The following is a 17920-nucleotide window of genomic DNA, read 5'->3' as shown; positions in this document are numbered from 1 at the left end:
AGAACAGTCGATGACAACTTCCAATTTCCTGCTTTCATACTAGTTTTAAATCTTCAGAGTCCAGTTTATTTCAAAGCAAAACGTTTGTTCATGTGTGCCTTGAGTACAATTTCTCAGCATAATTAAGTGAAACAATAGTTTGAGGAGGATTTTTCCTTTTAGCTCCTGAATCAGTAAGAATGAGCTACTAATTACCTTGCAGAAGGAACAATTATACCTCACTATTAATAAGGTATTGATACTCAAAATTCACAATTATTCCTTATAAGCTCCCACTGATAGACATCATTCAGTGCTCAGGTAGGGGCTGATCAAACAGGCTCCTCAACAAGTAGTCAACCTGGATGCCCAAGGTAAGGGTTCAGAAGAGGCTCACGCTGCCCTGCAGTAGGGCAGGATAATGGTACAGACTGCAGCTAGTGTGCTAGCTAGCTGCACATTTTCTCTAGTGTCTAGAGAAAATCTCTAGACACTATTGACAGAAATCCCTTACACCACAGAGCCATCAACAGCAGGGGCTATACAAATGCCTTCGACTCCCAGCTGACAGGCACAGTGATGTAGGGCCTAGCTCCAGCTCTGAGCATAGGGTGCTTTAGGTGACCCCCACTGCTCTACTGACTGACGGCAATTCGGTATTCATGCAGGTAAAGAGAAATAAACGCAGGACAGTACCGGAGCCACCTGCACCACTTGAAGCTGTATGTGCTGAGGCTGCTGCAGGCCGGATGTAGACTGTGACACAGGGATGTACTGGATTCTCTGGTAGTCCCCTTGTGGTGTTCGGTAATCCGTCGTTAAGGTCTGGGACAGCTCTGTCATTGCCTGGGTTAGCAGGTCTGTCGTCTAGAAAAATGACGAGAAGCACGTTGCTAATAACACTGCTGGTTGTAGCTATTTCAGTGCTCTGAAATCCTACAAAATTTGGTTTGTCTTGGGACACTTCCCTGGTCCAGTGTTAAGACTCTGGGTTCCCCATGCAGGGGGCATGGGGTCGATCCCTGGTTGGAGACCTAAGATCCCACATACCTCACAGCTCAATCAAAAAAAAATTTTCTTCGGTTTGTCTTACTGGTGGATCAGGGGACTACAGATAAGTCCTAAGCACAGATAGACAAAAATCCAAAGTTAAGAAGATGTTGGGGGACTTCCTTGGTGGTCAGGTGGCTAGGACTCAGAACTCCCAATGCAGGGGGCCTGAGTTTGATTCCCAGTCAGGGAACAACAGATTCCTCATGCTGCACCTAAGAGTTTACATGTTGCAGCTGAAAGATCCTATGTGTGTTTGACAGAAATCAACACAACAATGTAAAGCAATTATCCTTCAATTACAAATAAATACATTTAGAACAAGATCCTGTGTGGCACAACTAGGATCTGGCGTAGTCAAATAGATAAATAAATATTAAAAAAAGAAAAAGAAGGTGCTGGAAGATGACCTCTCTATCTCGGTCTATCTGTGTCAGGCAGGGGAGTTAGCCCAGAGGTTCTGAGAGTCTTGGGATGAACAGGCAGCATTGAGGATTTCCTGCTGTTCCTTTCACAGACAGCTTTGGAAAGCACCGACTGGGAGACCCAGGCAGAAACATCGTGCCTCGCATAGGACACTGAAGGGTGGTGGGCTACATCTCCAGCCAATTAAACACCAAGAGACACGTGGCCTTGGCCCTGGAGCTGTGACAGGCAGGAAGGACAGGAGAGGTGCTTTCCGCTCACACTTACCACCACGGTCTCTCCAGTGGCACTGTCCGTAGTTAGGACAGCTGGCGTGGCACTGATCACAGCTGTGGTCAGAGGTGTGTGTATAGTGTTGGGGAGCTGGGCGTACTCTGGGTGCTTCTTTCGAATGTGTTGTACCATCTTGGTCTGAAAAATGGCAAAAACCAAGAATAATTATATTTTCAAGCTTTCCCAAATGCAAACCCTCCAATGGTTCCTAAAGTCTTTCATGTTATGCTTTTTCTTTAAAAAAAAAAAAAGTCAGAGCAACACTGACTCTACCTGCCTTTCCTGAAGTGGGACAATGGCATGTATGAAAGGGAAAAAAAAGGTGTGTGACTCCCCCCACCTCCTCCCCCCGGCCCCCCACCCCCTGCCATGCTATCAGGTAAGGTCAGGATACCTCACAGCATGACCTCATCCCACCTATACCTGCAGCAATCGGTGATAAGCCCCCAAGCAAAAGTGACTCGCTTTTCAGGAACCGTCATTTAAGTTCTTACATAGTGCTGCTGCAAGCCTGAGCATTTAAACCACGAGCACAGGATATTCAAATCTGAGACCCTCCTCGGACCAATGGAAAAGGAAACCATTAGAGTGCTCGGGCTCTCAGATGGTGCTAATTCTGGAGACAGTCCTTCCACATTCTCTTCCCGTTCTGTACTGCGGTCCCTGATCACAGAAAACAGTTCCTCTAGCCCCCCACCAATGCAGAAGAAGCCATCACAGCACCCGGCCGAGAAGCTGTCTTAAGTCATGTTTCCCTAAGCCGGGACCTTGGTTCCCAGGCAGTCCGAGCCTTCCACGTACCTTGCTGCTGTACTGCTTGGAGCAGTGAGGGCAGCAGACGGGCGGGGTGGCTATGGTGCCTGTGAGCTGGGTGTGGGTGCTCAGCATAGGGTCTGGCTCTCCGGGGCCCGCGGGGCGAAGTTTCCGAATGCTTGGTGGAAGCTCGGCTCCGGGATGGTTCTTCAGAATATGGGCTTTTCGCTTGCTGGCACTTTTGTAAACCTGAAAATTCAAAAGTTTTGCCGTGAGAGCAGTATATAGTTCTGCTGTCTTGCTTAAAGTAAACCAACAATTTCACAAGGAAATGAGAAAGAGCATTCATATAGCCCAAAATAAAATATATTAACAGACATATTGAAGGATAATGAGGATATAACATACATTAGAATAACATAAGAACATAAATGGGGCTTCCCAGGTGGCTCAGTGGTAAAAGAATCCACCTGTCAATGCAGGAGACGTGGGTTCGATCCCTGGGTCAGGAATATCCCCTGGAGGAGGAAATGGCAACCCACTCCAGTATTCTTGCCTGGAGAATCCCATGGACAGAGGAGACGGGTGGGCTACAGTCCATGGGGTTGTAAAGAGTTGGACATGACTGAGCAACTGAGCACAGCATGCAGGGCAAGAACATAACAGATATGTGAGGCATCTTCCTTGAAGTTATGCATCTAAGACAGAAATAGTAAAAATATCTATACCTTTATCTGAAGTTTAATAGGTGGATATATAGTCACAGAAAGAACTGCTTCTAAGGCCAGCTCACCCTTTCAACTTTCTGAGAAAGCTCTCTTGTGATGTATGTAGTTGGCTCATACGCCAAAGAATCTTCCAAAACAGCAAGTCTAATAGCAACTAGAACCCACAGTGGTGAATCTGTGCTTTAAAAATGTTTCTTGCTTTTAAGTTGACACTACTTATGTATAGCTTATACCCTATACAGCTGACTTTGGATAGGGAACAATGTTGCAATGAAACAATAAATGTATATTCTATTCCTATCTTCTTCCAAACTACTAAAAATCAAGAATGTACAAGTTGAGTATTACACCACAAAACTTCTTCACATCCTACTCAATCTTCTAGAAACCCAAAATCCACTGTAGGATAATACACACTTTCATTTTAGAGCTTATGAATTTAAAACCAATTCATAAACCAAGCTCTTGGCAATAAGCCTCTTCTTCTATAGCAACAATAATAATAATAATAACCACAAAAGGAAGAAACAACAAGAAAAACAAAGTCAACTAATTTTTAAGAAAAAAATTTTGGCTTAAAATGAGGGTGCCCTTCTCGTCCTTCCTTGTCTAAATGGAAAACTGCTGAGACAGAGAACCATCTGTCAAGAGAAACTGCAAGATCCTGGTATGTATTTATGTGTGTGTGTGCTCAGTTGCTCAGTTGTGTCCGACTCTGTGCAACCCCATAAACTAGCCCTCCAGGGTCCTCTGTCCATGGGCTTCTCCAGGCAAGAACACTGGAGTGGGCTGCTATTTCCTTCTCCAGGGCTCTTCCCACCCCAGGGATCGAACCCATGATCGACGACAGGCGGACTCTACTGTTAAGCCATGTGGGAAGCCCAGCGTGAGTTTATACACGCAGACAAGCCAGCCCTGAGAGGAGCTCCCGCAAAGGTCCTCCTGTGGATGGTTGCCCTTTACCTTATCACAATACTGGCAGAAGTAGTCACGGTTGGGCTTTATGATGGGCAGAGTTAACTCTGGCACCTCTTCTATCTTCATGTCTGGGTGCCTCTTTGATAAGTGATTTACCTAAAAGGAAAAAAAGCAAATGAGAAAAAGAGATCCCATTACAAGCACTGAACAAACACCTCTGATATCAACTGCTGGAAGTTAAAGTTCTCTGAAGCAATGTCCCAGAAAGTAAGGCATTCGGCCAGAGCCAGCATGGCCAGGTCCCTCTGAGACCAAAGAATTAACAGGAGTTAACGGTAATTCAGCAAATTACTGAAGGTGAATTGGGTTGCTGTGGATTCCACTAACAGCCTTTGACTAAAAGAAAAGGAAAATTACACTAGTAGGAATTTCTTTAGTGAATTCTACTGACAGAAGCCTGTCTCTCATTGCTTAGGGCCCTAACCTTACTGAGGATATTGAATAGAATGCAAACAAAGGTTCTGCTTTATAAGTAATGGTCTCCGAAAGAGAAATATCAGAAATATCATATGATATCTCTCATATGTAGAATCCATAAAGAAATGATTCAAATGAACTTATTTACAAAACAGAAACAGACTCACTGACTTAGAGAACAAATTTACAGTCACCAGAGGGGAAGAATGGGGGGAAGGGGTAGTCAAGAGAGTTTGGGATGGACGCGTACACACCACTATATTTAAAATGGATGACCAAGAAGGACCTGTTGTAGAGCACAGGGAACTCTGCTCAATGTTATGTGGCAGCCTACATGGGAGGGGAGTTTGGGGGAGAATGGATAAATGTATATGTATATAGCTGAATCCCTTTGCTGTCCACCTGAAACTCTCACAACACTGTTAATCAACTATACCCAAATATAAAATTGAAAAGTTAAAAAAAATTAAATAACAGTCTCTGACTTTACTGGCAGGTCCTGGCAGAAATACATGTTGCAAAAACTGTCATCAGGGCAAAATGAACTGAGAACCAGCTCTCCTGGTGTCTCTGCTAAGCTGGTCCCCATGCCCTGCCTAGATGGAAAGTCCCGTCTACTGTTGTGTCATATCTGGGACAATCAGAGTGGGTGGCTGGGGGAGAAGACCCCACCAGAAAGGCTGGTTCAGGAACACAGAAGAGAACAGGGAGGGGGCGAGGACTCCACCAGAAGAAAGGCTGGTTCAGGAACACAGAAGAGAAGAGAAAAAGAAAACACACAGCAAAGACAGCATGGCAAACAAAGCAAAACCAGCGAGGAAAAGTGATCACAAAGACCTCTTCTAAGAAACACCAGAAATGAACCATGGCAAGGCGGGGCAAGGGAGCCTGGGAAGGAGAAGAGCCCCATGCTGGGAACTGTTTGTCTCCCCACCATGCCCAGCCAGTGAGGAAAGCCGGTGACAGGCTGAGTACAGAACTCTGTTTAGGTGTAGGGCGGTGGACACTGACCAGCATGCCCCGCCTCCGGAAGCCCATCATGCAGAGGCGGCACTTGAACGTGAAGCTGTCGTAGTCGGTGGACGTGATGCGGGGCTTGAATGTCTTGGAGCGGCTGCTGCGGTCGGCTTTCTTGGCCTCCCTCTCAGGATTGTGCATCCTTTGCATGTGCTCCCGGAGTTTGTCTTTCCGCTGTTTGCAGAGAATTTTTGAGAAGGCAGCAGGTGGGGGAGGGGATAGAAAAATTTTAATTGAAGGGATTAAAAAAAAAAACCAGTACAAGTTAGCAATAACAGAACCCACCGGGCTGCTCCAAGTTGCTAGAAGGTACAAGGACACGGCAACACTGGGAATCATTCCGTTCACCAGGGAGTAAGTGCACTGCAATGAGCTGGGCTTTAAAATAACCATTCAGTTTGAAAGCTACACACTGACTTCTGAGAAGAAAGACTTGGCATTTATGTAGAAGCAATCAAAGGGCACATGGAATAAATTTGGTATTAAGAACTATAAGATAAATTGATCGTGAATGGTAGGTGATACTGGATTTACAAAGCCATGTATGTACTCAATTCCCATATTTTTTTTTTTTTAAACAATTCCCACATGTTTTCACACACATCATGGCATTCCTCTAAACCCCGAGTGAATTTAAGTGTTTTTCACCATACGGATTTAGAAGTGTGTAAGCAGTTATACTACCCGCTATGGACGGGGTACACGATCACAGGTCCAAGTCACAGCTTTTAGTCTGATGATCTGATTGAGGGATACAGGTTGATATGAGTCCACAGACAGAAAATTAGGCAGAGCCCATCCTGAATAAAAACAAACTCCAAAAATGCCAGCTCCCTTATCCAGTGAGGCTCTGCTCTCAGACATATAATTACACTGTTATTGGTCTTATAAAGACTTTGAACCTTCCTACCAGACCAGTTCTTTCCACATTTTGGCTCGAGGATGTTTCTGTAACCCCCTTCATTTTTCAGCACAATTTAAGTAACAAACATTTCTTGAATGCCCACCGTGCTAAGTTCAGAGGTATATGGCCAGGCAGCCCCACCAACTTCCACATTCTACACAGGACTCCTTTTCCAAGTCAGTTTTCCCCTCCTGAATCCATTTCTGACTCTTTTCTAGTTTCTATGACAAGATGACCTACACTCATATTCTGCAGAGTATCTTTCAGTGACATTTTTGCCAAAACATCTGGCTTCCCAAGGAAGCTTGTTTTACCATTTTCACAATTACTTGTTTAACTCTTATCTCTGAGTCTCCTGTGGGGTTTTCCTTTGCTTTCTTCTAAATTCCAGGCATGTTCTTATACTTATTATCTTTTATCTTAATCCCAGAAGTCATTAACATTCCCCAAAGGAGCCTAACCCTCTCAACATCCCATACACTTCCCACTTCCACTGGATGACGTCCTGATGACCTAGGGCTCAATTATCAGACTCTTACACTTCATAAATGCTCAAGAAAAAAATCTCTTGATTCGATGGGTAAATATATTGTCCTCTTAGGAATTCCTTGATAGCAATTTAGTTCTATTCATTATACACTTGGATTCTTGTAGGAGATGCATTATTACCCTATTTGGAGATATGAATTAATTATTTGGGGAAATTACAGTGAGTTTCCTCTTTAATTTTAGGGTTTCCCTGGTGGCTCAGTTGGTAAAGAACCTGCCTGCGATGTAGGAGAACTGGGTTAGATCCCTGGGCTGGAAAGATCCCTGGAGAAGGAAATGGCAACCCACTCTGGTATTCTTGCCTGGAAAATCCCATGGACAGAGGAGCCTGCCGGGCTACAGTCCATGGGGTCACAAAGAGTCGGACATGACTGAGCAACTATCACTTTCAAATCAAACAAGAGACACAAATTACACCTCAAGTCTGTGCTGTGAGCACAGGTGATACACCCTCAAAATGAGCAGGCATGACAATTTCAATGGCCCGAGACCACGCAGACTGCCCGCTGGTTCCCACCTTAAACTGCTTCCCACACGTGGAGCACAGGAAGTCCTTGCGGTCCGAGTGCCGGAGCATATGCAGACGCAGCTTGTCCGGACGGCAGAAGGCCTTGTCACACTCTGTACACTGGTAGATCTTTTCTGAGTGGAAGCTGCGCACATGCTTCTTCACCTGGCAGAGAAGACACAGAAAATCAGGGAAAATGACAGGAGGCAGCTCGCCAACACTAGAGGGAGCCAAATGCATTGCCTTGGATTCTCATCAGCCTGGCCTGGGAGCCAATCGGGTGTGACTGATAACTGGCCTTAGTAACAGCCTCCTTTTCATGGTGGCCAGAAAACCTTACCAGCCTGGACCTCCCAGGACTTGAGAGGAGGAAGAAAATGCTTGCTTAGTCCAAGCCCTGATCACATGGGCCATGTTTGTCTCTCTCCCTCTTTAAAAAAAAATAAAAAGATTAAAAGTAAGAGTTCCTTTGGATTTAAATGAATCTTGGCAAAAATTAAATATAAGAAGACGGAAAATTATTCTTCCTCACTTTTTGCTGCTTCCAATATGGATACAAACAATTTAGCCCCTTGCAGTAATAGGTCCCTTTACACCCTTCTATAAAAATCAGGTTCTGAAGAATTAAAGACGTGTGCACGTGTGTTAAGTCTCTCGGTCGTGTTCAACTTTGGAACCCACCAGGCTCCTCTGTCCATGGATTTTCCCTGGCAGGAATACTGGAATGGGTTGCCATTTCCTCCTCCAAGGGAGTCTCTTGCATCTCCTGCATTGGCAGGTGGGTTCTTTACCACTGAAGACATGAATTCAATGATACAAAACACATTACCCATTTATGAGGACAATACAACACTAGCATCCTTTCCTCTTACTTGAGACTTATTCCCTGTACTTTCAGATAACTTAAATAAAAGAATATGGCCTTTGAAGTCTCTCAGTCATAAATATCCAGTGAAGAAGAGTTATGTATGGGACCTAGGTATTGAGCTATCAAACCATTCCTATAAGACTTGTCCTTTATTATTTTTGGAGTCTCTTTTGCCATTAAATTCTGCCCTAATGCAACTTTTCATGGCTAAAAAATCAAAATTAAAAAAAAATTTTAAGAAGAAACTTACCTAATTGTGTAAAGTGAGAAAATTACCAAGACTCTCAATACTAGAACTATGATTAAATCTCAGTTTTCTTTTGGTAATTTAAAAAACAGAGAAGGGGGATGTTTTTATTATTGAACACAAGTCTCCCGCATTGCTGCTGCTGCTGCTGCTAAGTCGCTTCAGTCATGTCCGACTCTGTGAGACCCCATAGATGGCAGCCCACCAGGCTCCCCCATCCCTGCGATTCTCCAGGCAAGAACACTGGAGTGGGTTGCCATTTCCTTCTCCAGTGCATGAAAGTGAAAAAATAAAGTGAAGTCGCTCGGTCGTGTCTGACTCCTAGCGACCCCATGGACTGCAGCCCACCAGGCCCCTCCGTCCATGGGATTTTCCAGGCAAGCTCCCGCATTACAGGTGGATTCTTTGCCATCTGAGCCACCGGGGAAACTCATTAGATATTTAGACTTACTTATTCATTCACTAGCATATAACACTATTATCACTTGAAGTCCAGATGAAATCATGAATATTCTGGAATTTATCCTCACCCCATTTGGCTCCAGAATATAACACAGGGGAGGAGTTCAGTGTTTAAAACCAAAGTATACTGGGACTTCCCTTGTGGTCCAATGGTTAGGAGTCCACACTTCAAAAGCAGGGGGCACAGGTTTAATCCAGGATTGGGAGCTAAGATCTCACATGCTGTACAATATGGTCTCCCCCAAAAAATCTGTATGTTATATACCAACTTATTCTTTCATTTCCTTCCAAAATGCACCACCTTAGTAGCTTAAGACAGGAAACCACAGTGATGGGGGAAAATATTTCCAGGCAGGAAATGGGAGTCTGTCTTCTACAGCTGCTACGTATTTTATAAGTAGTGAGTATTGGCAAGTATGAAGAAAGACTTTTTTAAAAATAATAACCAGATCTGATTGTTTATTTCAAACTGTAATATAACTTAAATGTTTAAATGTCAATGTCTTATTTCGACAATTAAGGGTCACAATCATCTTCTGCTTATCAAAAGCAGTTTGAAGAGACATCATTCTCCAACTATGAAGTTGCTGTCAAGAAGGGGGATGAAAGATACAGATAACGGGCCATCTCAATTTTCCAAAAACCGCTGTTTTTCTTTCCTAAAAACGGCAGTACTCGGGCATCTCGGCAGTTGGTACTCACCTGGATAAAATCTGGGAACCGTTTCTTACAAGTTGGGCAGCTGAAGTAGCCATCATTGATATGAATGGCCACGTGATCTTTCAACAAATCAAGGCGGTCAAAGGATTCTGGGCAAAAAATGCAAGAGTAAGTCTTCTGGTCCGAGTGGAGCTTCATGTGGCTCTCCAAGGATGCACTGCTGATGAAGCCCTTGTTACAGAGGTCACAGGTCAACGGGCAGTTCCCCTCCCGCCCATGGAAGCGCACGTGTTGGTCCAGTTTGTCCTTCTCGCGGAAGGCCTTCCCGCAATGCAAGCATTTAAAAGGCCGGAAAGACTTCCGAATAAACAGATGCTGCAGAGCTGCATTCTGAAAGACACACACAAGTGGGATTACTTAGTGAGTAGGCCAAACGTGCAAGCAGCTCACACATTTATAGGAAGAGAGGACGATCTCAGCAATCACAGACTTTCCATAGAAATTAAACTAGGATACACTGTTGAAAGATTTTTTTCTGGTAGAGACCTTAAAAATGAAGCTATCTTCAAAGAAGTTGATCTTGAAAAGACAGACTTTGGGTTTTGTTTTATGCCTACGTGTGTGTGCTTTCTTCTGAAAGGATCTAGGTCACGTTCAAAAAATAAGAGTTGTACAATAGAAAAAATCCCAGAGTCAAGTAGAATAAAAATTGAAGATTTGGAAGAAATGACTTGGGGGGAGTGACGCATGCATGATGAGGTGGGAGCAAGTCAGCCAAATGTTACTTGTTGAAGTCCTTGAGCCAAAGAATTTGAAGCTTGATTAAGACATTTAGCAAAACTAAAGATAATAAAAAGAACTGAAGCGTAGCAGGGGCTGGAGGAAGGAGCCAGTGGACATGGGATTTCTTTTGAGGATGATGAAAATGTTCCGGGACTGGTGGCGATGGTTGTACCACTTTAGGAATATTCTAAAAACACAAAGAGTGAATTTGATAGTACATGAATTGCATATCAATTTATGAAAAAGAACTGAAAGAGAACAAAGATACAGATTTACATGGACGTGTTTGCTGCTGAGATAAGACATATAAGCACACATCCTAAATGGAATATGTGCCTTAATTATGTCCTACTTAAGAAATGCTCTTCAGTGTAGCTGGTTAGTGCCACTGGTTAGAATTCCTCGCTAACTGGGTTAAATTTATTGCTCTGTTCCCTGTCTAGACCAGTCAATTCTGCTCTTTTTCTTTTTCTCGGTTACAGATTGCACGTCTAATGCTGATTAGCCATCTTGTGAGTTCACGCAATTGTTATAAGGAATCCAAGTGAGAGAATATGGATGCTTAGTACAAATTCATCACTACCACTGGGAAAACACTGTCTTCTCTACTGACAGCAAATCAACAGATTCATCTTTCACACAGAATACAGATTCAATATTTCAGTTCTACTATAATGAAGACTCATTCATAAATTCCTCAAAACACCGGGAGGAAAGCTCTAGACAACAATGAGGGAAGAAAATAATTTCTCAAAAAATATATCTGTGAATGGGTATGCTTATGGCTCATATTGCAGTGGTCATATTGCAGCCATAAGCCATTGCTTATGGCTCATATTGCAATGCAGGAGACATGGGTTTGGTCCCTGGGTTGGGAAGATTCCTTGGAGAAAAGAATGGCTACCCACTCCAGTATTCTTGCCTGGGAAATCCCATGGACAGAAGAGCCTGGCGGGCTACAGTCCATGGAGTCTCAAAGACACGGATACAACTGAGTGACTAACACTTTCACTTTCATGCTTGGGTAACTATAAGAGAATAATAATTAAAGGATTAATGAAGAGCTTAAAGCATTATTTGTGCAATGGAAAATAGTATAATGAACAATGTTGAAACTCTTAAATTTCAAATTACTTATAAGTAGCAACTTCTAAATTTATTGTGAAATAATCTCTTGGGGGAAAGCAAAATAATTATTGTCAATTTTTTAATTTATTATTACTATCAAGAATTTTGAACACAGTTCCTATGTAACAGGAAACAACTTTCTCAAGGCTTCTCTAAAAAGGCTGGGAGAGACATTTTACCTACTCATTTATTGAATAAATATTTAGCAATTCTGTCGTCTTCCCAAGCTGACTGGTTGCATCATATTTTATTCTGCTTTGAATCTAGATCTCTTTAAAAAGCTGAGTTCATAGAAAGTGTCAGTAAAAGTCTGTGAATTAATGAAATGTATCTCATGTGAAAAATCAAAAAGAATGATTTCCAGATCTTTTCTGCAGCATCTGAAGAGGTTGTAAACAAAAAACCTTTTTGAAATCAGCCAGAGAGCTCTCTTTCACTTCATTATACAGCTTAGCAGTCACCTAATCTCGCTACTCTATCTGGAAAGATACTTATTTTACATAAAAGCTCTCACTATTCTGGCTACTTTCCAGACTTTAAATATTACAAATGAACAAATGCTATCATGAGGTTCAGAGGTTCAAGGTACAGGGTGAAGGAAACCTAATCATCATTTCTTTTGCCCAGGTTCAGCGATGTTTCCAAGGGCAGACAGTGCACAGCAACTGATCTTGGTCCCTCAGGGGTTCCACTTCCCCTTGGACGCCAAATCTGGATCACAGTTTTATTTTGGTTCATTACGCTTATAAGACTCCTGTCATCTCTGTTTAGTGTGAGTGTCCTCAGACACTGGATCTAAACCCAGCAGCAGCTCCACTTTCTTAGCTCTGTGGACAAACCTTGTCTTGACCGTCTTTGTGACTTCCATGGAGCCCTGGACGCTGTCTACATACAGGAACCGGATTGCATCTGTGATCAAATAATCCTCCTGGGGCCCCTTCATGACAAGGCAGTGGAAGTGCTGAAACTGCCCGCTCCCTCTCCCCACTTAGAGGCCATCTCTACCATACCTCCTGCACTGCAGAGCTGCGATTGGTACATATTTTCTAGAAGCAATAACGAGAAAGGGCAGAGGCAGCAAAGATGAATCCCAGAGTTGCCGTTGGCCAACAACTCTGTGCTGGATGGAACATAAGTTGCCAAAATGGTAGAGATGCTAAAACCTGTGACGAGGGATTCTACTCACATTGAAGTGAGTCCTGAGATAACAGATTCTGTGCAGACAAAACCCATAAAATGTTTCTAAAGTCTGATATGAATAGCGAAAGGAACCTAAATTATTGACCAATTTTCATGTTATTTTGACCCTGATACGAAAAGGAAATCAATCATGTTTGTTTGCTTTAAAAAAAAAAAGAACAACAACTTTCTTCTGGTCTATTTTCTGCCTGGTTTTCAGAACCTCTGTTGGGCTAGTCCTGCCCAGTATCTCACTCTCCACTCTCCTCCAGCTGGCACCCGTGCTCGGGTCAGACCAACGTGCACAGTGCCCATAACCACACCAAGCACATTCCTGGGTCTTGGCCTTTGAAGTTATGGCTGCCCACCTCTGAAACGGTCTCCCTTCTTCCTGTCTGTCTTTCAAGGACCAGTTTAACTCTCCCTTCATCTACGAATTATTCCCTGAATCCAGCTTTATTTAAATCTTTCACTCTTCCAAGTTTCTCTAGTAATTATGGGCTCTACCTTTCCCCGGGTCAGGTAGATCCCCTGGAGGAAAGCATGGCAACCAACTTCAGTATTCTTGCTTGGGAAATCCCATGGACAGAGGAGCCTGGCAGGCTGCAGTCCATGGGGTTGCAAAGAGTCAGACAGGACTGAATGACTGAGCACGCATGTATGTACGCACCTTTAAATGTGATACTCAACTGTGACCCAGCTTACATTAGCATTGTGTCCCTAGTTAGACTGGAAGATCCCAGCAGACAGAACTCCAGTGAAAATTCTCCTATGCACCTCGAAAGTACTGGACATCCAGTCAGAACTCGGTGTCATTTCAGAAGGCATTTCAGAACACTCAGCTGTTTCAGAGCTCAAAGGGACCTTGGAGATTACTTAGTCCTACCCTTCATTTCATGTATGAGCACACTGCAGCCCACAGTTTACTCACTGATTCTTAATAAATTAATAAATTAATAATAAATTAGCATTATTTATTAACTAATTTGCATTGACTATAGCAACCAAACTGTAGTTTCCACTAGGATTTAGTGAGTACGGGTTGCAAAGAGCAGTAGGTCAGGCAGACACTTAAATAGCATTCTGTTATGTGAGTGAAACAGGAAACAGACATACCTGCAGCTCCAACTGAGCAGGCAGCATTAGAGGAGAGAAAAATAGTTACATTACCAATGGGGTTGGAAGGCTTCCCTTCAGTGGGTCATTACCAATCTGGATAGAAGAGATGAAAAAATACATAGCCCTGCTTTTTAGAATGTGTGAGAAGGTAAAAAAACAAAACTAGCTCACCTAAGACTGACTGCCAGAAGTCACATGCATGTGGGTTTTGCTTTGATACAAGGAAACTTGTTCCAAAACCAGTGACCCAGTTCATTCCAGAACACACATACAACCACGGCCGCACTATGCTTGCACACCCACGCCTCACAACACACGTGGGCTTTAATTTTCGCCTGCAAAAAATTAAATCTAGGAAGCAAGTCTCTGGACCTAGTAAGAAATCAGAACGGCCAAAGCGAAAAGACAGCAGTTGTGCAAGAGAGAGAGGAAAGCAGACTGGGAATCATGTAACATGATGGATAGAAAGTATTCATAGCCCTTTGCTGTTCTGGTCTGTATTTCTCTGTATGCTTATGTTTGCTTTTGAAATAATATTCATGGAGCTATAAGGTTCACAGGTTTCCATTTCAGGACCCTCATAAAGGCTATTCAGCCTGACTGCTCAGAATCCCGTCCACGACGCCATACAGAACAAATGTTTAAATGTATTTTTACATAAAGGCTCAGACAAGACTATTGTTCAAGTTTTGTCTGTGCCTTCTAGCCTATAGGTAAATAAGACTGAAAGAAACATAAGCTGAAATGAGCGTTCATCTAGAAACTGCAAAGCCTGGGAAGATACACAAAAAGTTTCTTTCATCCACATATAAAGGACTAAGAAATGTCTTTAAACAGCTTGCTGCCACAAACATGGATTTAAGTCATTGTTTTCTGGATGTTAATTGTCGGCACAGGTACTGAGCCCGCAAAACGACACGGCTCTCCACCTGTGTCTCCCACAGGTCCGAATGCACACTCAACGCTATCTGTTAAATATGGACAAGATACACCTGGCCAGGCAGCCACTGATGGAGGCCCTGCAGCCACACGGTCTGAAGTCATGACGCGGGTTACACAGGAGAGAAGACACTGCCCTACCCCCACACCTGGAGCTTAGCTCCATGCTGTCCCCGTATCTGGGCCGCACCTGCCAGATCTGCTTGGACTCAGGTCCCTGGGCATTGACACGACATGACATTTGCCAGTCTCCCATTGGAAATTGTCGACAACCAAATTCAAAACCCCAAATTGACTTGAGAGCTCTGATCAGGCACAGATTAGCCTGGCTTCAATGTAATTAACTATTATAGCTCAGTGTACTTATTTCTCCATTTCCAATCTGTGAGTTTTAGGATCCAGGGCGCTATCCTACTCTAACCACACTAGTCTGGATGTTGCCAAGAGCCAGGCTTCCATGTCACTGCTAAATTGATGGAATCGAGGACCAGCCATGCCAGCCTGCCATGGGACACGGAGGCCCTGAGAAACAGTTCACACTTTCTTCCAAAACAAACAAGGGCTTGAGCAGCGGATGGTGAACAGCATGGCGCCTACAGAGCTGGCCGCCTGCAGGAGAGTTGGCGCCCATGCAGTGGGCGGAGGGGGTGGGGGAAGGGGGAGCTGGGCATCCCGCCTACCCGGATGCGCTTGGCACGGCGCATGTCGTCTGCCGTCAGGGTGCTTTGGGCGGGCAGCACGCTCTCTTCATGCTGGGGCTGCAGGTGCAATTCATGCGTGTCCGGCTCTTGCTCCAGAGAAGATGGGGCTTCCGGGGGCAGCTGAGGGAGAGGGAGGGTGGGCTGCTCTGGTTGGTCCAGCCCGTTAGGAGTCGCAGCTTCAGCCTCATCGAACTGCTCCTTGGTGGAAAAATGCAACAGGTCCTGAAATCACAAGAACCAGGAGTTATTTCCCTGCCTAGACAGACATCCACGCAAGGACTTAGAACTGCTGCTTTATGTTTTAAATGATTAGCCTCATAATGCTCAGAAAAGATTATTTTCCTCCTGAGAACATGAATTAGGTAACCATTCACAGGATGTAAAAACCATGACATATTCCAGATCACTTTATGAGGAAAAAAGAAGGCGGGATTCTTCTGGAATATCATAATTTCAATTGTCTGAACTAATTAAACAGAGGCCCCCATAATGTCTCTGGACAATTTCAAATCTTTAGGGCTGCAAAGTTGGCCTTCTGTTGTAAGTAACGTTTAAAAATACGCTCTTTTGAGTCTTTGTCTGATCAGATTTTAATTAACAGGCAGCGAAGTGCCAACAGGCAGGACTGTCAGCCTCTGAAAGGCATTGTGTTTGAGTCCAGTGACAATTCTAAATTCTCTGAGCAGGCATCCAAGAAGAGTTCCTGCCTTCCCCTACCCCCTCACCTGTGTCCCATCGTCACACTTTTCCCCGTTTTCACTGGTTATCTCCAAGCGGATAAATTTGGGAGGACGTCCTGGCCTTCGACCAGGGCCAAACCGCCTCTTGCCTCGGCCCCTTCCTCTGCCTCTTGCTCTGGGGACAAGAGATCGGGTGATAAACAGTCACAGTTACATAATACTCCACAACAAATATTTCCCTAAATGATCTGGAGTAACTCCAAATCTTGATTTCCACTCACTTTATTTCTTTTCCTGATTCTGTAGACGATCATTTTGCCAATACACGCTATCTCAATTTCTCATCTTTCCCTGTCTATATAGCTCAAAGAGACATCTTAAATTATTCAGAATAAAGGGAGCTTTAAAAATTCAAAGTGCTGACACCATTTTGCCACTGGACATTCTGAAAGCTCGAACACATCTCCACAGTTATGTGAGCAATGCAGACAGGACAAAACACACCGAGCCTGGTGTGTGTCCTAGAGACAAGATTGGGGTCTTTCCCCTTGCTCACCTCATATTCCTTCCATGGAATCTGGCTAGAGTCAAAGATATGTTCTTGCTTTACTATAATCTTCTGGGAGGCCAGAACGAATTTCTAATTCAGTAGTTCAATAATATATCCAATAAATGCCAAATGAATTTTATCCCCTTTGAAAGGTTTCTAACATACAAAAGTTCCTTAATCAAAGGGATTCAGAAAAGTATGTCACTAAAATCTCCTTTAGAAGACATGCGTGCAAGATGCATTTAAAATCAATCAGACTGTGCTTTATTCTTCCACTCATGTACTTAACAACTTAATTAAAAATATAGATTTTTTTCCAAGGACTTTTAAAAGATCCTTTTTTATGGGAAATTCTGAACGTCGGCAAATATGGCAAATACAAGCCCAGTGTACTCACTACCTCATTTCAATACTTATTAGCTCGTGAGCAGTTTTATTCTATTTGAATCATCACCACTTGTCCTATACACATACCCATTAGACTATTTTGAACTAAATCCCAGACATCATTTCATCTCATTCATATTCATAAATATTTAAATACATATCTCTAAAACATAAAGATATATAAATATATATATATATAAAATGCATATCTCAATACCATTATCGCAACTGATAGTTGCTCAATGTTTATTAAATCTAGTCAAAGTTCAGATTTGTCTAATTGTCTCAAATTTCTTTTAGCAGTTGGCTAATGAACATTTTATCTGCAGTGTGCCCTGCCTGGTGCTCAGCACTAAAAGATGGGAAGTGATATCCAACAGTTCTTACCCTCAGAAGTCCAGCAGAGGCAGCAGGCATATAAACCAAAACTCTCAAGAGGGTATAAAAGGTGTTATAACAGAGCCACGTTGGAGTGTTTGGGATGCCCTGGAGGAAGTGCAGGACAGAATGCTCGCTGTGCCCTCCACGCACCTCGGCCGTTTGCTCCCGAGGTCACACCTTGCCCTTGTCGTCCCCGGTAGCTGCAGAACCCCAGGACCCTGACGCCATGCCTTGTCCACTTCAACACTGTGTCC

At 43.5% G+C, this 17920-nt stretch overlaps 1 protein-coding gene across 2 annotated transcripts in view; it reads right to left on the bottom strand.

The window, feature by feature from the left end:
- The window catches only part of PRDM10 (PR/SET domain 10), a 99803-nt gene that overhangs the window by 13296 nt on the left and 68587 nt on the right, over nt 1-17920 (bottom strand). For both annotated transcript variants that reach the window (XM_027531559.1, XM_027531560.1), the window contains exons 10-18: nt 16394-16523; nt 15648-15890; nt 9862-10209; nt 7592-7747; nt 5616-5795; nt 4173-4283; nt 2530-2730; nt 1723-1866; nt 676-846 (exon numbers count right to left, since the gene is read on the bottom strand). In XM_027531559.1, coding sequence (XP_027387360.1) covers nt 676-846; nt 1723-1866; nt 2530-2730; nt 4173-4283; nt 5616-5795; nt 7592-7747; nt 9862-10209; nt 15648-15890; nt 16394-16523 — 1684 coding nt within the window. The remainder of the gene's footprint in view (nt 1-675; nt 847-1722; nt 1867-2529; nt 2731-4172; nt 4284-5615; nt 5796-7591; nt 7748-9861; nt 10210-15647; nt 15891-16393; nt 16524-17920) is intronic.

This window comes from Bos indicus x Bos taurus, chromosome 29 (genome assembly GCF_003369695.1).
Source record: "Bos indicus x Bos taurus breed Angus x Brahman F1 hybrid chromosome 29, Bos_hybrid_MaternalHap_v2.0, whole genome shotgun sequence".
NCBI classification, from domain to species: Eukaryota; Metazoa; Chordata; class Mammalia; order Artiodactyla; family Bovidae; genus Bos; species Bos indicus x Bos taurus.
The sequence above is the reverse complement of the archived record's forward strand: the minus strand, read 5'-3'. Positions and strand labels throughout refer to the sequence as shown.